A 20,496-nucleotide genomic window follows, 5' to 3' on the forward strand; every position below is an offset into this window, starting at 1 on the left:
CAACTCCATGGGATTTGATACCTTCTGATGGGCTCTGAGAGTACCTGCCCACACATGAACACACACACACGCACACGCACACGCACACGCACACACGCACGCACACACACACACACGCATGCACACGCGCGCGCACACACACACACAAGTAAGTATTTCTTGAAGAATTATAGAACTGGGAAATCATTTAGAACTGTCTCCACTGCATACGTCAAAGATTTGTATTTTTGGTTTCTTTCTAGACAAAGTTCTTAAAAGAATCACAGATGAAGGTTCATGCATAAGTTACATATTTCCTCACTAACAAAAACACAAATTTGATAATTATTAAAAATCAGTTTTTAGTGGCCCAGATGGCAGAGGAAATGCCACTGGGATTTTTTTTTCTGGTCTGCCATGGAACTTTCTAACTCAAGAACGATGCTGCCAATCTTGGCTTATTTCAGAAAGCCAGCAGTGAGGGATTTTGAAGGAACATTGGAGCTGAAGAAGTACTGCCCCCTCTTGACCCCAAGTCAGGGGACACAGTGGCACCCTTCCAGGATGTTCTCAGTTCATCAAGTGACTCATGCCTTCACAAGCCAGACCTCGTTACGGCGTCCATAGGGCTTCATGGGAGGATCATATCCTGCACAGTAGTAGACATCTCCCTGGTAGGTGGCTGGTGTGCCCTCCAGGGTGGTACGTAGCTGGGTGGCGTGAGCAACGTAGTCTGCTTCCTTGGCATAGCCTCCGAATTGCCTAAAGATGGAAGAGCAAGGGCTGGTAAGAAAGGACATGACCTTGCAGAGAAGACAAGTCTTTTAGAGAGAAGACACGGCCACGGTTAGGACAAGCATGCCAGAGAGGTGACCCCCAAAGGGGGTCCATTTCACCTCATCTGTAAATATGCACTGTTTTTCCTGGTGTTATGAGTGTTGTATGCAATATCGCAACTAAACACTGTAACTTGGGGAACAAAAGGCAGCAGTGGTCACAAGCTGACTGTGAGCCCTCCTTATGAGAGGCAGACTGCCCCAGGCAGAGCCTTTCACCATTTCCTCTGGCTCCCTCTGCTGCCTCAGCTGCTGCTCTTCTTAGCCTGTCTCCAGCAGGAAGGACAGACACCTAGGTGGAGCTGTCAAGATGGGGTTAGCAGCTGTGTGTCTTCTGAAACAGGACAGCTGTCCTGAATGAGCGCGTCCTAACAGGGACACAAGGTGGCTTCGTTAGATCAGAGCTGACCAAGGCTGGGACCCAAGGACATCTTGGGAGGGACCGCATGGAAGCCTCATTTGCTTTCCTAATTCTTCTAATCACCCCCCTTCTCTGCAAAATCATAAAAACTTCCCTTTTCTAGGAAGTGAAGAGACCCCTCACAAGGTGGGCTATTTATGTGATGGCAGGAAAGGGGGATAGAGATGCCGTCGCTTCCCATATTAGTCTGTCTCTTACATCACTACGTCCACAGCAAAACTCATCCCGCAGCCAGCTGTAAATAAACCACTCTACACCCGGGCTCCCCTAACCTCTTTATTAGAGTCAAATACACCCGCATTGCTAATGAGCTTCGTGACTCAAAATCTGACTTTGGACCCAGCCAAGACGAGGCCAAATGATACATTATTTTTGGTGGAGTTCTTTGAATCATGCTTGGCTCTTTTACGAGCGGGTTAGTCACGCTCAGCCAGCACTCGGCCTGCTGATGACAGGGTCACCCAGGACTTCGCCTGCGAGGGACTGCAAACAACAGCCAGCAACAGGGAGGGCGATGAAGCCAATTTCAAATGAATGCAGCTTGGCTCTTCATGCAAACTGACGGGAGAGTAGAAGGCAGAGAAGACAGCTGAGCTGTTTCTTTGAGCCTCGCCAAGGAGGAAATGGGATCAGAAGAAAGAAGACAAGCTTCAAGGACTTTTCTAGCAGCAATGGCCTGCAAGACTTTGGAGTTTTGTATTGTCTGTGTCTGAGAGTCACCTCAGAGGACCCTGGCTATGGGAACATGCAGAAGGCTTTTCACAGACTCTGCCTTGATATGAAACTGTTGCCCGAAGCGGATAACTCTCCTTCTCTCAAGTACTGATTTGGGGTGGACTGGAGAGATGGCTCAGAGGTTAAGAGCATCTGTTGCTCCTACAGAGGACCCGAGTTCAGGTCCCAGCACCCATGCCAGGCAGCTCACAATGCCCCTAATTCCAGCTTCAGGGGATCCAATGCCCTTTTCTGGTGTCCAAAAACATAAAACCACACAGACAGACACATAACTAATTAAACGTAAAACAAAATCTTAAACATCGAAACAAAAACAATACCAAAAGACTGATTTTGAGCGGGTCCAGAAGTACTGTACTTAAGTGAACCTTTCCTCAACTGGAGGCAGAATGGTTGCCTGCAAGCTCCGATCATAGCCCAGCACTTTCCAGCTCACAGTCAAGATCAAATCCTTTAGTGTCTTGAATGTTTGAGCCCTTTGTTAAGTAAGGATGATGATAACGGCACTCATCTTGAGAGTCTGCTGGGGAAATGAAGGGAGAAAAGACTGCCCAGTACAGTGCTTGCCACACAGTAGGTACCACTGTTACAGTTTCCCCTTGGTGTCTATGAAGTGATTATTCTAGGTCCTGCACAGGGACTAAAATCTGTAGCTGCTCAGGTCAGTTATGCAAAAGAGACAGTATCGTTCGTTCATTCATTCATTCATTCACTTATTCAATGTGTGTGTGTGCACACATGTGCACAGCATGGTGCCATGGTGTGTGGGAACAGAGAACCGACTGTACAGTCATTTCTTTTCACCATGTGGACCCTAGGGCTTACACTCGGATCAGCCAGCACCTTCACCAGCTGGGCCATCTCAACAGCCCTCACGTGGTATCTTTATATCTGTCTGACACCGTATGATAAGCCATTTTTGCCAGCTTGGCTGGATTTGGCATCACCTAGGGTATGCATTTCAGGGTGTGCCTGTAAGGATGTTTTCCTACAGGTCTAACAGGACGGAGTGGATGCAGGCAGTGCCATCGCAAAGACTGGGGAAGAAAGAGAAGAAAGCAAGCAAGGCAAGCTTTGGCATCCCTGGCATTTTTCACTCTCCACTTGAGGACCCTGGACGTGGTGTGACCAGCGGCCTCACACTCCTGCCTCCAGCCTTCTCTGCCTCGATGAGCACGATCCTCTTTCCACTGAAGAGATACGACTAGCTCTGGTCAGTGAGGAGCGATTCAAGGTACAGATGTTGCTCAGAAAGCTGAAAGGTTGCTCTCAGGGGTCCTAAGACCTCCCTCAGTGGTGACTTCAGGAAGAGGACCTATCGAAAGCTTCTTGGGAGTGGAGACCCGGTAGAGTGACAAAGGGAATGTCATCACTCAAGAATTTATAAAGTTCACTCATGAAAAACCCCTGCATTTATTCCTGGGCAGTCCATGATGCTTGTAATAAAAATAAAACTTCCCTATTGCTTCGCTATAGAAACTACCAGGAAACAAACACGGCTGGGAGGGTCATAGAAATACAGGCATGTGCTGTCTTCTCTGCTCATTTTACCAACTCACTCTGAACCCTAGTCACAGAAAGACAAACAAGCTAGCTAGCCAAGTCCTCCCAGGAGCACAGCCCCTCGTAGGAAGGAGGCCCAGCCTGGCTGACTCAGCCTGCCATCACCAACAAGTGCCTCATCCCTACCAGTCTCAGCCTCCACTCGCACACTCAGGACGACAGCTCCGTGTCCACAGCTCTGCACATTCACGAGCGTGCTTGAGTGAGAGAGAAGGAATGTTTGTAAGGTGCTTCGAGCTCCCCACAGGAAATCGAGTGCTCAGACTGTTCTGTAAGCCTGTTAATAGGCGTGTAACTCCTTGCCTTCAAAGAGGCTGTCCTCCAGGGCACTGGATTTTATCTCACCCCATGTCAGAATAGCGACCGTGGTTACCATGTGTCTTAGTCAGGGTTTCTATTCCTGCACAACATCATAACCAAGAAGCAAGTTGGGGAGGAAAGGGTTTATTTGGCTTACATTTCCATACTGCTTTTGATCACCAAAGGATGCAGGACTGGAACTCAAGCAGGTCAGAAAGCAGGAGCTGATGCAGAAGCCATGGAGGGATGTTCGTTACTGGCTTGCTTCCCCTGGCTTGATCAGCCTGCTCTCTTATAGAATCCAAGACTACCAGCCCAGAGATGGTCCCACCCACAAGGGTCCTCTCCCCCTTGATCACTAATTGAGAAAATGCCCCACAGCTGGATCTCATGGGGGCATTTCCCCATCTAAAGCTCCTTTCTCTGTGATAACTCCAGCTGTGTCAAGTTGACACAAAACTATCCAGTACACCATGGAAGCAGAAAGACATAGGCGTATCTACGCATGCACACATGCAAGTGCGTTCAGGAAGAAAATAAAGAGGCAAACTAGAAAGACTAGGAAAGTTAGGAGGTGGTCAAGAGTCAAGCTTCAGTCAGTCAAGGAGGCCAATATGCATGCCATGTTTTTTTTCAGCGAATTTGTGGTGCTGTCAAGGGGCAGGGAGTAGGGGATGGGGGTGGGGAGATGACTGAGGTTGTCTAAAACTTTAACAAGAGGTGATACCAGTTTACAGAGTTAGCTGTGGTCCTAATTTCTCCTTCTGTTACTGTGAGAAAACACCGACCAAGAGCAACTTGGACGACAGAAAGGGTTTATTTGGTTTACACTCCCATGGTGCAGTCCATCACTCTAGGAAGTGAGGATTTCAGTCTGGAGGTGGCAACCAGTGTAGAGGCCAGAGAGCAGTGGTTCTCAACCTTCCTAATGCTGTGACCCTTCAGTACTGTCTCTCATGTTGTGGTGACCCCAACCATGAAATTATTTTGTTGCTACTTCAGAACTGTAATTTTGCTACTGTTTTGAATCGTAATGTAAGTATCTGAGATGCAGGATATCAGATATGTGATCACTGGGAAAGGGTCGTTCAACCCCCACAGTTGAGAACCACTACTATAGAGTCTCTCTCTCTCTCTCTCTCTCTCTCTCTCTCTCTCTCTCTCTCTCTCTCTCTCGCTCTCCTCCTCTCCCCCTCCCCAACTCCTGCTTGCTCAGCCTGCTTTCCTATAGCATCCAGCACCACCAGGCCAGGGCTTACACCTCTCATAGTTGGGCTGTGCTCTTGCATATCAATCGTTAATCAAGAAAATGCCAAAGACAGGTTAATATAATGGAAGTCGTCTCTCAATTGAGGATCCCTCTTCCCAGATGTGCTGACTAGTTTTATGTCAACTTGGCACAAGCAAGGGCCATCGGAGAGGAGCAAGCCTGTAGGTAAGGCTCTTTATTAATGAGTGTTGATGGGGGGGGGGAGGCCCAGCCCATTGTGGGTGGGGTCACCTGGGTTGGTGGTCTTGGGTTGAGCATGTCATGAAGAGTAAGCCAGGAAGCCGAACTCTTCTATGGCCTTTGCATCAGCTGCTGCCTCCAGGTTCCTGCCCTGTCTGAGTTCCTCTTCTGACCTCCTTCAGTGATGGACTACGATGCAGAAGCTTAAACCAAATAAACCTTTCCCTCCCCAACTTGGCTTTAGTCATAGTGTTTCATCAGAGCAACAGAAACCCTAACTAAGATACCAGGTGACTCTAGATGGTGCCAAGCTGAGAAAACTAACCAGCTACATACATAGCAGCTATGCACCCAACATAGTAACTGCCCATCTCAATTCCACAGAGAAGAGCGCATTTCATTGATGTCTACTGAACAAGTGCAAGAGCTGACTGGGTAGGACATCCTTGAGCCCAGAGCCCAGAGCCCAGAGCTGTAAGAGGGTAGAGAACCTCTGCTCTGTGTTGTCCTGACCACCAGTGTTAGCAGTCAGGTCAGGCATACCGAGATTATATGGGCAGACAGAAACACAGCATACCTGGAGATGCATGGGCATTTACATATATGACCCTATCTCATCCTTATGACAAATTAGGCATCATTATCTCTGTCTCACAGACATGGAAGCCGTATGAGTCATATGTCATCACGTTGACTGTCATGGCCCTGGCTCTCAGCTCCCTCTCTCTTCTTAGTTTGGTTTGCTTGGGAGCAAACCAAAGACCCTGCACATGCGAAGTATGCTCTCTGTCTATGAGCCATGCCCCCGGCCCTTCCACCTTCTAGTCTTCCCTCTTTTCTTTTTGGAGACAGTGTCACACTCTGTAGCCCAGGCTGGACTGATATACATACTTTGAGCTTACTATATTAAGCCCTAGCTGGCTTCAGATTCATGGCGGACCTCCTGCCTCTGACTCCTTAGTGCTGAGTTACCAGCACAAGGCACCACCCCTGGCTCCAACTCTTCCTTCCATAAACAGTCTCACTTAAATCACTCAGTCTCGCCTGTCTATTGCCAGTCTCTGCTGAGAATCCAGTTGTGGGGGCTGAGTTCTCACCCCGGAGGGCAAAAGGAGGACAGTCATCTGGAAGATCACCTCGAGCCTTAGTGTAAGGAAAATTCTATTCCCCAAAGTATTCAGATGGGGCCTGTGAGATGGCACAGCTGGTAAAGGTGCTTGCTGCCAAGCCAGAAGACCCGAGTTCAAGCCCCAGAACTCACATGATGGAGAGAGAGAGAACTATTTCCTGAAAGTTGAATTCTGACCCCGTCATGTATACACCAAATAAATGTGTGTGTTTATATGTATATGTATACATACATATACAGTGGGGCATAGTTTTAATCCCAGCAGATCTCTTGTATATTCCAGGTCAGTCTGGTCTACACAGTGAGTTTCAGGCTAGCCAGGGCTACATGGTAAGACCCTGTCTCAAACAAAGTCTTAAAACAACAATAACAGCAGCAGCAGCAGCAGCAGCAACAACAACAACAACAACAAGACCTATTCAGGTAGTATTTTTTTTTTTCCTAAGGCATTCTACTTATCTACATAATCCTGCTAGCTAATGTGTAATCCCTCTGTAGACACCTCTTTAAAAGGCTGCAGAAAAAGAATTTAGTCATCAAGCATTCTCACTATATTCATTGAAATTCTGTTCCCTGCTCTTACCAACCTTGTTTTCAGGTTGTGACAACAGGATCCAAGTGCTGTGAATGCACATTTGACTTGTGGTGACACCGTGTGGCCAGCCCGGGGAATAAGCTCACGGAAAGTTAGGATGGTCTGTTCAGTTATAGAACATTCACCCACAGAGCAAGGCTAAAGAAAGACAGTATTTGGTTTTTCTACATTTTGTTTTTGTTTGCTTGTGTCAAGGTTTCCCTATGTGCCCCAGGCTAGCCTCAGATTCACCATCTTCCTAGTCTAGTCCCCCATGTACTAGGCTCATAGATGTGTGTTCAGATTTCATGGAATTGGTCCTCCGTTCCCTTTCCCCATCCCTTCCTCCCACCCTTTTTTTCCATGGATTCACTTTATGTGTGTGGTATGTGTAGTGTGTACATATGCTCCTTGTGTGCTCATGCATGTATATAGTGGTGTGCACGCATGCATGTGTGAAGACCAGAGAGGTTGGCATTGGTGTCTTCCTTATTTCTCACCATCTTATTTTTTGCGATGTCTCTCACTATACCCGGAGCTCGATGATTTTGCTAGACTGGCTGGCCAATGAGCCCCTGTCTTCCTGTCTCTGCTTCTCTGGCACTGGGATCGGTCATGAGTATTGCTGCACCTGGCCTTTTCTTTTTCACATAAGTGCTGAGGATCCAAACTCAGGTCCTCTGGTTTACAAGGCAAGCGATGCTATCCACTGACCCGTCTCTCTAGCCCCTTAATCAATCCTTTAACATTTATTAATGTGGGCATGTATGTTGTGCATGTGTGTGTGCATGCTTGCATGTGCCATGGTGCACATGTGAAGGCCAGAGGACAACTTGGGGGACTGATTCTCTCTCTCCATTTTGTTGAGGCAGGGGTCTCTCGTTTGCACTACTTCACTGTATACCCCAGGCTTGCTGGACCATAGGCTTCCAGATGATTCTCCTGTCCCCACCTCCATCTCACCACAGGGGGCTGAGAGCACAGATACATGATACTGCACCTGTGTTTTTATGTGGGTTCTGGGAACTGAACTTAGGTTAGCAGGCTTGTGTGGCTAACGCTTATAGCCACTGAGCCACCTCTCTGGTCCTAATCAACCCTTTATCTAGGTGTCCTTTTTCATCATAAAGAACCAGGTCTTAGAGGAGTGGTTAACTCTAGCTTGAGAGCAGGGAATGTTAAGATGTGTTTGAAAATAAGGAAGATGCCAAAGCTGGCGAGAGGTGTGTCAACAGATTGAGAGGTCAACGGGAAACCAACGTAGCTCCTACTGGTCCTAAATGACACAATATGCACATCAGAGAGAATAAAAACCTCAGATCCTGGTACACTAGTGCTCACCTGTAATCCCAGAACTCAGAGGGTGGGGGCATGGGGACCAGAAGTCCAAGGTCCTCCCTGGCTACACAGTGAGTTCGAGGCCAGGGTGGTATTCTGAGATTCTCAAAAAGGGAGGGAGGGGCTGGGGAAATGACTCGGTGCAAAAGTAAAAGTGTGTGCATGCGATCCTGTTTGAACTTTGAGTACCCACGATAAAAGCCAGACACATAGCTGAAGCATCTGTAATGTCAGTGCTCTATTGGGGTGATAGGAAGTGAAGATGGGAGAATCCAGGACACTTGCAGGCTAGCTAGCTTGGCATACAGCGGACAAGGAACAGAGAGTCTGTCTCAAACAAAGAGAACACGGAGGCCCAGCACCCAAAGCTGTCCTCTGACCTTTACACCCTCTTCATGGCATACCCATAACTGTATTTGTTTTTATTTGTTTTTTGTTTGGTTTTCTTTGGTTTTTCGAGACAGGATTTCTCTGTATAGCTCTGGCTGTCCTGGAACTCACTTTGTAGACCAGGTGGCCTCAAACTCAGAAATACGCCTGCCTCTGCCTCCCGAGTGCTGAGATTAAAGGCGTGCGCCACCACTGCCCGGCTAATAGATTTTCATATATATATATATATATATATATATATATATATATATATATATATATATATATATATATATATATATATATATACATACATACATATATATATAAATGAAAGAACAAAATAACAACAAAAACCAAAGAACAAGCTCGAAACAGTGCAATGCAGCCAGCGTGTTGAGTCGTGCTTCTGTTGATCGTACAAAACCAAACTAAAACACCAAAACCCAGCAAGCAAGCAACCATAACCCAAACCAAAACCAAAACAAAGCAAAACAAACCAGAGAGGAAGACAAACAAACCAAACCGAACCACCTTTGGAAGACACCAAGGAAAGGAATCAATAATCCTAAAAGCTAGCAAAGGAAGAGAGCCATGCCTCTTGCTCTCTGTGTGACTCCACCTGCGTAAAACCGAGAGAGGAGAGGAGAGATTTGTGTTTGTTGAAGTCTGCCAACTGAGAAAGGATGGTGCAAACAGAGGACACTATCATTTGATGAGCTCCCATGAGACAGGCACATAAGCCGGAACATCCTCTGCTTACCAGCCAACTCCACAGGAGCACAGCTTAGCAGACGCAGGAGCCCCCACCAGGCCTCAGCACCTAGAGACACAGGAATCCCTAACGGGACTAAACAGCAAGGAAAGATTCTTGATCCAAACTCAAAAGCCTCAGCCAGACTGCATCTCTAGTACCAAACACAGTCTACAGGCAACACAGGGGCAAAAGGACGTGTTAGAGTGACACATAAGTAAGTGCCAGGAGTAAGGTTGAGGCTTTGGGAAGCAACAGGGCCAGTGATCCACCAACCACAAGAACAAATGAATACGCTCTGCGGTGTGCAGAATTACAGAGTGAAAAGGCTTACGAATGGACTGACCAAAACCAATGAGATGGTCCAGCAGGTAAAAGTGCTTGCTATATAAACCTAATGACCCGAGTTTCACCCCCAGAACCTGCAATGAATTAGAAAACTGACTGTCAAAAGTGAGTCTCCGACTTCCTCATGCGCGTGTAGAACAAACATGCCCACTCTCATGCACACAACACATACACACGCGCACACACACACACACACACACATACACACAATCAATGGGCTAATTTCAAAGGATGCATGAGTTCAAATCAACCTTAAAAATGAACTGTCAGATAATGGGGGAGTCAGGCGTGGTCGTCTGTGCCTTTAATCCTGGCACTTAGGGATGAGGCAGGAGGATTGTGAACTCAAGGTCAGCTTGGAATACATGACGAGACCCTGCCTCAAGCACCAAAACAAACAAACAAACAAACAAAAGAACAAACAGCTAGAGAAATAAATCAGATAGTTTATATTTTTAGAATTTAACAAATTGCTATTCACATTTAGAAGTAGTATGGCATTACGATAATATTTTTAAAAATATCCCATAGTCCCATTAAAATATTTATGGATGAAATCATATAATGCCTAGATTACTCAAAAAAAAAAAATAGTTGAGAGTGTTTTCCCTGTCACCATGTGATGGAAGCCGTCCCTGAGCTGACCATCTGTGCTGAGGGATGAGTGCAAACGGCGTCCCTATCTTTTGCTCTCTCCCTTCCATAGGTGGCTGGGTGTAGTGCTCAGTGACAGCATGTTCAGAATGAAAGTATCCATAACTTAGAGACAACAGGAATTGTACTGTGGTGGTTTGGGTGCAAAGCGCACCCCTATCGGCTGAGGTATTTGAACTCTTGGTCCCCAGTGGTAATGCTGTTTGGGGACAGAGCTTTGCTGGAGGAAGGGTGTCACTGGCTGTGGGCTCTAAGAGTTTATAGTCTCGCCCCATCTGCTCTCCTCTCTCTGTTTTGTGTTTCCTGATGAAGTTGTGATCGCTGAGTTTCTAGCTCTGGCCTCCTGCTGCTGTGCGTCCTCGTCACCCACCATTATGGGCTCTCCCTCTGGAACCGTAACACAAAATAAACTCTTCCCTCCATAAGTCACTTCTGGCCGTGGCTTTTCTCCACAGCAACAGAAGGGTGGCCAGTGCCTCTCACTATTCTGAGATCAGCCCCATCTGCAACTGTGACTACTGCTGCTGAGAGTGCTTGACCCGGCGCTGTACAAGGCCAGGCACCTGTCGCACAGTGGGATTTCAACAGATGGGGAGTCACCAATCACTTAGGAGAGACTTGGCTTCTGAGGCAGGACTGGATGAAGGGATAAAAGACTGGGCTGGGGCGGACTGGGTGAAAGGATAAAAGACTGGTAGCGGGGCTGGGGTGAGGAGTGAACTGATTCAATTGTGTCAACCTTTAGGTAGTTATCAGATAAAGCATTAAGAGATGTATAAATGGTACTTTAGAAAGTACTGATAAGTGCTTCCACAAGAACCCCAGGATGTTGATTAGGGGTGCTTAGCCAATGGGGAAAACTAACTCCCTGCAGGTGTGGCTGCTGTGTCTCATTTGCACCAGTAGGTGGCAGAGAGGAGAGGCTACATCTACCCTCAGAGCTCTGACCTGTGATTTGTAGCCTAACATTCCCAGGAAAACGCTAGCCTGAGATGACCGCCAGTCTGGCACGACACAAGCCCCGATGGCTCTTAGGACCCAGAGCAAGTAGGAGACTAGAAGAACCCTGCCTGGGACTGAGAGCCCCTGGCAGAAGTGAGCCCAAGACAGGACTCCATAGGCCCACTTGGGGGGTGGGGTGAGAAGGTAGGTAGCACAAGATGATCAGTGCTGTAGTACCTAGACAGGGAGCTAGCCTGAGAACACCACCAATCAGGTGTCACACAGGTCTGGGGGTGGGGTGGGGCACATATCACGCCTGAGAGGACCCCCTGCCTGGTGCCTTAATGCCAGAGCAGGGGAATAGTGCTCCTGAGACAACTCCAGACACTCAAAGACCCTGGGTACCACTGAGAGGAGCAAGGCAGTGGTGAAGGAATGAAGCAGAGAGAGAAACAGAAGGATGTGGGCACAATGAAGAGAGGTAGAACTGGAGACTGGAGGGGAGAGAGGAACAGCCCGATGTGAGTAGCTGGTGATGCCTTGTGGGACCATGGTGGGGTTCTGGCCTGTGCTGCCACTGGGGGCCACATCTGGGCCTGTGGCCCTGTAGCAACTGGGGTCTGTTATCACTAAAGGCCAGACAGACATCCCTTGGTATAGGCTGTTGCCTGGGGACACCTTGATGTCTGAGGGCTGTGTGGAACTGGCCCCACCCCTCACCTGTCATCCTGGGAGAGCTGGCCCCAGGGCCATGAGAACAGGAGAGCTGATCCCACCCCTAGCCAGCTGCAGTGCTCCTGAGAGCAGCCCCTCACACTGCAGGAGTTGCCTATGAGACACGCTGAGGATATGAACAAGTGTTTGCAGACCTAACACTACCTACCACTCATCTTGTCCCTCACCACTTGTGGCAGCCAGGAGACATTACCCTAGGGTCATGAGAGCAGGAGAGTTGGCCCTTCCCTTTACCAGCTGAAGCACTTGGGGGAGCTGGCCCTGAACCTCACCTGGGCAGATTGGTAGAGCTGACCCTGGTAGTGGGGTTGTGGGGAAGCTGGTCCTGAGGGTGTGAGTGTGAGAAAGCTGACCCCCACCTTGCCCTTGCCACCTGTGGTGGGCAGGAAAGCTGGCCCTGAGGTCATCAGAGCAGGAGAGCTGCCTCTGTCCCTCACCTGCTACAGGCCCTACACCTGGCCTGAGCAGTGGGGGTAGAGCAGGACCCGGTGGTGGGGGTTGTCAGTGAGCTGGCCCTGAGGGTATGAAATTGGGAGAGCCAGTGGTGCGGTGCGCTGACCAGCTCAGATACCTCCCAGGCCCAGATCCAGGGCTTTGAGTTGGGGGGAGGGGATGAAAAGAATTAGAGTGCATGATGTGAAATTCACAAAGGAACAAAAAGTTTTTAAAAAGAAAGAGGCTTACTAATTTCTAAAGCATCATCTTGCTATTATCCAGCAGAGCTGAGAATCACACTACATAATTCAAATTACTACTCGCAGCGGCCGCCACCCACTTCTCAGAGAGCAGGAAGGAGAGTGGGCAGATGGACAGAGAGACCAGTGGACACTAAAAGTGTATGGTTTAAGGTGGCTCTTACTCTCAGTGCGCATCCTGCACTCGGGCGACTGTAGGAGTAAGAGCTTCCTTAAGCTTAGCATCCTGGGAGCCTCAGTTACCTTCCTGCCTTACTCCAACTCTGCCTAGAGTTTTCAGAAGCCTCTGTACAGAGGTATGAATGAGGGCGAGAATAGAAAGACACATGGACTGGGGGACTCCATGTCAGCGGCACGGTTGCATCACCCCCTCTGTCCTCTGGGAGGCTCTGTTCACCCAGCCAAAGAACGTCTGCAGCAAGCATGCTCACACCACACTAGCTTTCTAGTGATTCTAAGCTAGCTCTGGGGAACAAGGTTCCCCCCCCCCCCAGGAGGAATTAGAATATGGAAGCCTAATAGCCACAGTTGGGCGGGGGAGGGGGCTTTCAGTGGACAGAAACCATGCAGTGCAAAATCATTTGTATAGTTAATTTTTGTGAAGTTGAGCTTGAGCCCAACCCCTAACCTGTGGTTACTACTGGTGAAGGTTCTGGCCTTTCTCTGAACCAGGTTAGGTGCCTGTTACACTGTAGGATTTTGACAAACAGGGAGTCACCAATTATCTCGAAGAGACTTAACTTCTGAGGACAGACTAAGGACCAAAGGTGAAAACACACTCACCAGACTGTGGGCATGAGTAGCTTGGTGGCAGAATATGGGGCAGTAGACTGTGCCAGGAAACTTGGTAAGGTTGAGCTCAGAAACTCCTGCACCTCATACCTGAGGACGACAGTAGGCGGTTTCACCTACACCCAGCCGAAACAGGGGTCAAGAGGCCATGGCACTCCATGGAGAGGACGACACTGACAATCAGTCAAGTAGAGGCAGCACCCCAGAGCCCCTCCACATGCAGATGAGGCACCCCTAAGATCTCAGACCAAGTCAATAGAAAGCATCTGCTGTCAGACCCCAACCCTCTCCAATATATATATACATAAGACCCTGTCCAGAAGAAATAAAGGCGTGAGAGTTACTTCACTGAGGATTGTCTGAGAGCTTCTGTCATATAAGAGCTGTGACACCTTTTGGGGAGGAGAGTTCTCTCCTGAAGCTTTTGTCCCCTGGAAGCTGCTTGAGCCTACTGAGATCACTTCTGGACTTCAGTGCCCAACCTCCCACGCCCCACTGGCTAGCCGAGCCTCCATCCCACTCCTTTAGGAGAGCACAACTCTTTGGCCACTGTGGTTGGGCCCCGAGCCCGGCAGATCTCACTAGAGCCCCACAGATGTCTGAGGATTAGCAGATAGCATCTGGCACGGACAGACAGTAGAATACAAACTCAGCGTGCATGGGGTGTTGGGTTTAATTCCCAGCACAAGAAAACAAGGCAAAGTAAAGCAAGAAAGAACAGGCAACAGTTTGCACCTACTGCTTTCTATAGTGAAGAAATGTAACTGTGGAGGAGTCCTAACACAGAGCCAGGGGACAGGAGGGCGGATGTGTCCTTCCCCTAAAGAACCACAGTCCAGGAAAAAGTTGGGGGCTGGTTGTTCAGCTCTGACAAGCTCTCTACCATTCTATATCTAAGGAGGCCTGGCGTGTAAATCATGTAGTCCCCAGCTATATCCATGACCCCAAACTATTACACACACACACACACACACACACACATACACACACACACACACACACACACACAAAATCGTCAATATTATTGACATATACATTATTGATATATATAGTACTGGCATATATTATTCACACAAACTATTGTCAATATTATTGACATATACATTATTGACACATATAGTACTGGCATATATATATTATTCACACACACACACACACACACACGCACGCACACACACACACATTTATATATCCCTTGGATTTTCTAAGAACCTGCTATGGCTAATACAGGTGTCCATCTTATGCTTAGGCTAAGGTGACTCTTTCTACCTATCAATATGGCTACAGGCCAAGGCATTTATCCAGATAAACCACAAATGCATTTGTGCTACAGCCTGCAGAAATTAAAGTGAGTTACTGCCACGACTCAGTGCTTCCTCATTGAATTAAGCAATGGTGAAAAGCCAATGTAAATATTCACTAAGATCCGAGGAGTGGCTAGGACCAGAAAACGTTAAGAACCGTCTCCTTACGTAGAATAGACAGTGATGCCCTCCCGCTCCTCGATCTTTACACTCTCATCACTGGGGGCCGGTGGGCTGCCTTGAAATTGGTTCGGAATCCGGAACCAGACTTTCAGTTTCTTCTGTAGGGAGCCATCTTCATTGGGAAACACGGCAAAAGAGACAGGAACTGTCATACCCATGCCGACTCCTGAAGCATCAGAACACAGAGGGACAGACGTTAGACAGAGGGCATAGTCTCAGTTCTCTTCCATGGTGATTTTTTTTTTAAATGAGCAACAAACATTTCAGGCAGTAAGTACATAAATTCGACATGTGCAATGTCCTTCCTTGTATATGCTGGAGGTTGGCATCGGTGGCACCATTTATCCATGTTGTATGTTTGTATGTGTCCTTTGGGAGTTTATATGCACCCTGCTCATGTAGTATCTGTGGAGGGTAGCAGAGGGCAGCAATGCCCTGGAAAGGGGGTCATGGATGGCTGTGGACCACCAGGTGGGGGCTGGGAATGGAGCACTGGTCCCCTGCAGGGGCAGCCTGTGATCTGAGGCACAGAACCATCTCTCCAGTTTTTCAATTTGCTAGGAACTGAGTTTAGGTCTTCTGTAAGAGCAATAATCGACCCTAACCATTCAGCCATCTCTCCAACTCTACCCCCCCCCCCATGCTTAAAGAAAACAAAACCAAAAACTATTTGGTGACAACATAGCAAGAATGTAGATACATAAGCACCTGTATTTTTGAGAAAAAAAATACACACTATGGAAGAGTATGGATGATAAGACTACCTGCAGGATAGTTTGTAACTGGTCAAAACAGGAGTATTTCTGAGTGAATTAGGGAGGCACAATGCCATACAGTGCAGCTATGAGTAACTATACTTAAGATGCTTAGCCGCAGAGGGTAATTACAAAACAGCAAGCTGCAGACACAAAATATGCTATTGCGGGAATACCCAGTTTATATGAAAAGGCCTTGAAAGCGCCCAGTGGTGGTGGTGCATGCCTCTAATGCCAGCACTCGGGGAAGGGGAAGGATTGGAAGCTCCAGCAGCCTGAGCTTCACAGCAAGATCCTGACTCGAAATCCACCAGCTGGGGCTGGAGCTCAGCGGTAGAGCATTTGCTCAGCACACCCGAGGCCCCGGGTTTGATGCCAGTGCTGAGAAGAAGCGCTAAAGAGACAATGAGTGAACCAGAAAGAAGGAGGAAGTTAGTCATAGAGTTTTCTTCATACATATTCTCACCCAAAGAAATGCTCTAACAGTTAAGAAAACAAAAAAACAAAAAACCTTTTTGCTGACTTCTTACGGGTTAACTTATTTTCCAAAGCCTGCTTACTTTGCTCCAAGAAAATATTAGCATAGTTAAAAATAATTCTTCATTGCCTTTCTAAGTCCAGTATGAAAAACACTCAAAAATTAAACCCAGCATCTCTAGTTTCATTTTTCTTTTAAAACCACGGCTAATTTGCAGGAATCCTACAGGGCCACCTAAGTCAGACAGCTGCTTAAGGGTCCTCAGGAGACAGAGGCACGTGGGTCTCAGAGAGTTTGAAGACAGCCTCATCTACATAGTGAGTTCCAGGACATCCAGGGCTATGTAAAGACCCAGTCCCCCGCCCCCCACCTCCCCCAATTGTAACTGGTCTGGAGAGATGGCTCAGTGGTTAAGAGCACTGACTGCTCTTCTGAAAGGTCCTGAGTTCAATTCCCAGCACATACATGGTGGCTCACAACCATCTGTCGTGGCATCTGATGCTCTCTTCTGGTGTGTCTGAAGACAGCTACAGTGTACTCATATAAATCATAGTTAATAAATAATATTTTAAAAATCATAATTTACACTCCCATGGTGTACCTTACAGGAAACTTCAGTCCAACCACTTTAGAACTGGGGTTGAGAGCGCGGGCAGCCATGTCCTAAAGTCAGGGATGTTTTAAGAGCTCACAGATCTTCAACCACCAAAACTGAGTCTCACAGCTCCTGTAATCCACAGTCTGAGGGCTGACAGATTTCTAGCCTGGTGCTAGGAGTCTCTAGTTAGATGACAACTATGCCTTGCATGGAACTCAGCTTACTGTGGGTTAGCCCATTTACCCAATGCAAAGACACAGTGAACATGGCAGTGTTAACAAACAAACAAACACCTAGGGCGAGCACCTGGCTCTGAACTTACAAAGAACTGAGTGACAGAGACCGTGTATAGCTCAACCTGACAGGCAGGCTGGGCTGATATCAGAGTGGTCCGATGGCAAAGCTTCCTGCCTTGAATTTCCTGCACATGACATTGGAATAGGCAGTCACAGGTGTCCACGGCTACTCTCAGATGTTTACAAGGATAGCATGAGTTCACACAGAGCCCTGTCCCCCTGGGACGCTCACCTTTGTCATTGGTGCCACCCACATATTTCATGATCTTGGGCATTGCTTCCCGGAGAGCCTCATCCACAGGCTTGTCTGTCACTTCCACAGTAGCAAACTTCCCCCCTTCACAGGCTCTTTCTTCATAGGAGACATCTTCCTGGAGATGTGGGAGACACGGGGAGTGAGAACAAAGGAGCTCAAAGCAGCGAGAAACCCCCAGAGTGGGTGACTGTGTGGAGACAGACTTGATAGGAAGCACTCTAAGAAATAGACTCTGAGATTTTTATAAGTGTAGACTATCAAAAGATATTTAAAATTCTCATAGAAAGGGATAGTGCACACCTGTAACCATAGCACTTGGGAGGTGGAGACAGAACAGGAGTTCAAGGTTATCCTCAGCTACATAAGTTGGAGGCCAGCCTGGGCTACATGACATGCTGTCCCAAAGAAAACCACTGCTAACCAAGCAACCAAAGTAATCTTGTAATTGATATTCTGAGGGGGACCATGTGGAGAGCATGGGGAGAAGAGTCAAGTAAGCACAAAGTGTTCTTATTTAGAGAGAGAGTCAATGGAACTCTCCTAATGAAGCTTATCATTATGTATAAATTCATCATGATTTAAGACATTAATTATGACAGCCAACGATGGGGTGGCTCAGCAGGTAAAGGCACTTGTTACTGAGCCTGATGACTGAGGTTCGATTCATAGGTGCCGTGTGGTGGAAGGTGAAGTCCAACTTCTGCAGGTTGTCCCCTGACTGTCACACATGTGTGTACTCACTCACATGAACGAACACACATGTACACACACACACACAAATAAATAAATAAATAAATAAATAAATAAATAAATAAATAAATAAATAAATAGCCAACCAAAAATGCACAGGAGATCCAACATTTGGTAGATGCCAGAAAAGCAAAGAAAAGCATGGAAAGGAGAAAATAAACAAAAAATGCATTAATAGCAACAATCTCCCAGAAACTGAAAATCCCAATGACAACCTTGTTCTAGAAGTATGGCTGTGATTTGTTAGAGGGCTGGGATACAGCGACTCTGAAGTAGACCTACTGTGGGGGAAGCCCTCGGCTATATCCCCAGCACCACCAGAGGAAGAAAAGACTCAACACTACCGAATACCTCTGTTTATTCTTGTGTCAAGAGGGAGCCTGGTGCCCTTGATGAGTGTGTGTGTGTGTGTGTGTGTGTGTGTGTACTGTGTGTGTGTGTACTGTGTGTGTGTGTATGTGTGTGTTTAGAAGCTCTACCACCAAGCTAGTCCTTACTCCCTCTTTCTCTCTTTCTCTGTGTGTTTATTTCTTTTGGGGATGGGGATGGGGATGGGGATGGGACCCAGTAGAAGTTACCATAAATTTGTGGGGTCTCATTAGAGTTGCCACGTTACTGAAGAAATGGGGGTTCCTTCTTGGGGTTCTTAGACTCATTAATAAAAGAACTTAAAAACAGGGTCAAAAGAGCTAAACAAACCAACCTGCCCAGGCCAGGTGAGCTGCCTGGGGGAGAAAGGAAAGAGCTAGCCGCTTGACTGCCACTGACATGGAGGAGAGGGGAAAGAATGAGCCATTGGACTGACACTGATAAGGAGATGAAAGAAGAGAGAACAAGCCATTGGACTGACACTGATATGGAGGCTGTCTCTGTGTGAGGGGTAGCTTTCAAGAAAGTGAGGCCTGAGGTATGGGGCTGGGGGAAGGAAGACATGGCGTGCTTTTCTGAGTAAACCAGGAAGCAGGCAAGCTTGACTACAGCTCTGTACACTACTGAGGGCTGGAACTCTGGGAAGGAAAGTTATGACATTATCTCCTGAAATGGATAAGGGATACTCCAACCTCTTTATGGCAACCCTCCTTCCTGAGGATGGTCCCTTGGTGGGGTGACTAGCCTGCCCGACTGCAGGAGCTCTGAAGGGAGGAGATGATGGTGTGTCTCCATCCAGGGGCAGATCCCACTTTCCCTCAATGGGCCTCAGATGCTGCTCCATCAGTCCCACCAGGGCACTGTATTCCCAGCCTCTCAGTTCGCATCCCCTGATGCTGCAGTCTCTCTTCCCACACAAAGCCTTTCTCAGCTAAGGTCTGACCTTTGTACCCAGCCTCCATCTCATTGTCGCCATTAGTCCTCCCCTGGTGTTCAGACTCAGGACAAAGACGCAGCTCTCCTTTGGCCGCCTGTCCCCTCACCTTGCCAAGTGATGTTTTCCAGATGTAGCCTTGTGTCCCTGGACTTTCTCATTTCTGTTCCCCAACTTAAAAAAAATTACAAGCCACAAAAAGAAAGCCGTTTCTTTTTCTTCGTTCGAGACGGGGTTGACAGGGTTTCTCTGCATAGCCTTGGCTGTCCTGGACTTGCTCTGTAGACCAGGCTGACCTCAAATTCACAGAGTTCTGCTTGCCTCTGCCTCCTTAGTGCTGGGATTAAAGGTGAGCACCACCACTGTGTTGGTTTTGTTAGCTAGTTTGTTTGTGTGTATTTATGTCTATGTGTCATGGATGTGCTTGGTGCACAGCAGGCTAGAAGAGGGCATTGGATCCCCTGACACTCAAGTTACTGACAGTTGTGAGCCACTATGTGGGTACTGGAAGTTGAACCTGGGTCCTCTGGAAGAACAGGCAGTGCTCCTAACTGCTGAGCCATCTCTCTTGCTCTGAGAAAGTATTTCTATATCAGCCATTCTATGTATGTGGCTGAACCAAAATTCTGCAGCACTAACACGTGACCCTGAGTGAGGGGCACAATGTAACTTTCTCCTTTCTAATCTTTTCCCCTCTTCTGGCCGAGAGACTTTTTCTCAATGCTTTGAAAGTAAATCTCTCTTGATTTTACTGTCTGGAGATGGGGCGCTGTTGGAGTTGAAAAATAAAGTCTTCGTGGACAAGAAACCACACGGGGTTTTTTGTTTTGTTTTGTTTTGTTTTTTTTTTTTTGGTTTTGTTTTTTGCTATTTATTTTTTTTTATAGATATTTTCTTTATTTCCATTTCAAATGCTATCCCGAAAGTTCCCTATACCCCACCCCCGCCCCTGCTCCCCT

At 47.5% G+C, this 20,496-nt stretch overlaps 1 protein-coding gene and 1 pseudogene across 1 annotated transcript in view; one reads left to right on the forward strand and one right to left on the reverse strand.

Moving 5' to 3' along the window:
* Positions 1-207: 207 nt before the first annotated feature.
* The window catches only part of Hebp1 (heme binding protein 1), a 31,791-nt gene continuing 11,502 nt past the window's right edge, over positions 208-20,496 (reverse strand). The window contains exons 2-4 of the mRNA XM_021191430.1: positions 17,461-17,599; positions 15,087-15,267; positions 208-741 (exon numbers count right to left, since the gene is read on the reverse strand). Of these exons, the coding sequence (XP_021047089.1) occupies positions 567-741; positions 15,087-15,267; positions 17,461-17,599 (495 nt within the window). The 3' untranslated portion in view covers positions 208-566. The remainder of the gene's footprint in view (positions 742-15,086; positions 15,268-17,460; positions 17,600-20,496) is intronic.
* LOC115063533 lies at positions 11,314-11,420 on the forward strand (annotated as a pseudogene).

This window comes from Mus pahari, chromosome 2 (genome assembly GCF_900095145.1).
Source record: "Mus pahari chromosome 2, PAHARI_EIJ_v1.1, whole genome shotgun sequence".
Classification (NCBI taxonomy): Eukaryota; Metazoa; Chordata; class Mammalia; order Rodentia; family Muridae; genus Mus; species Mus pahari.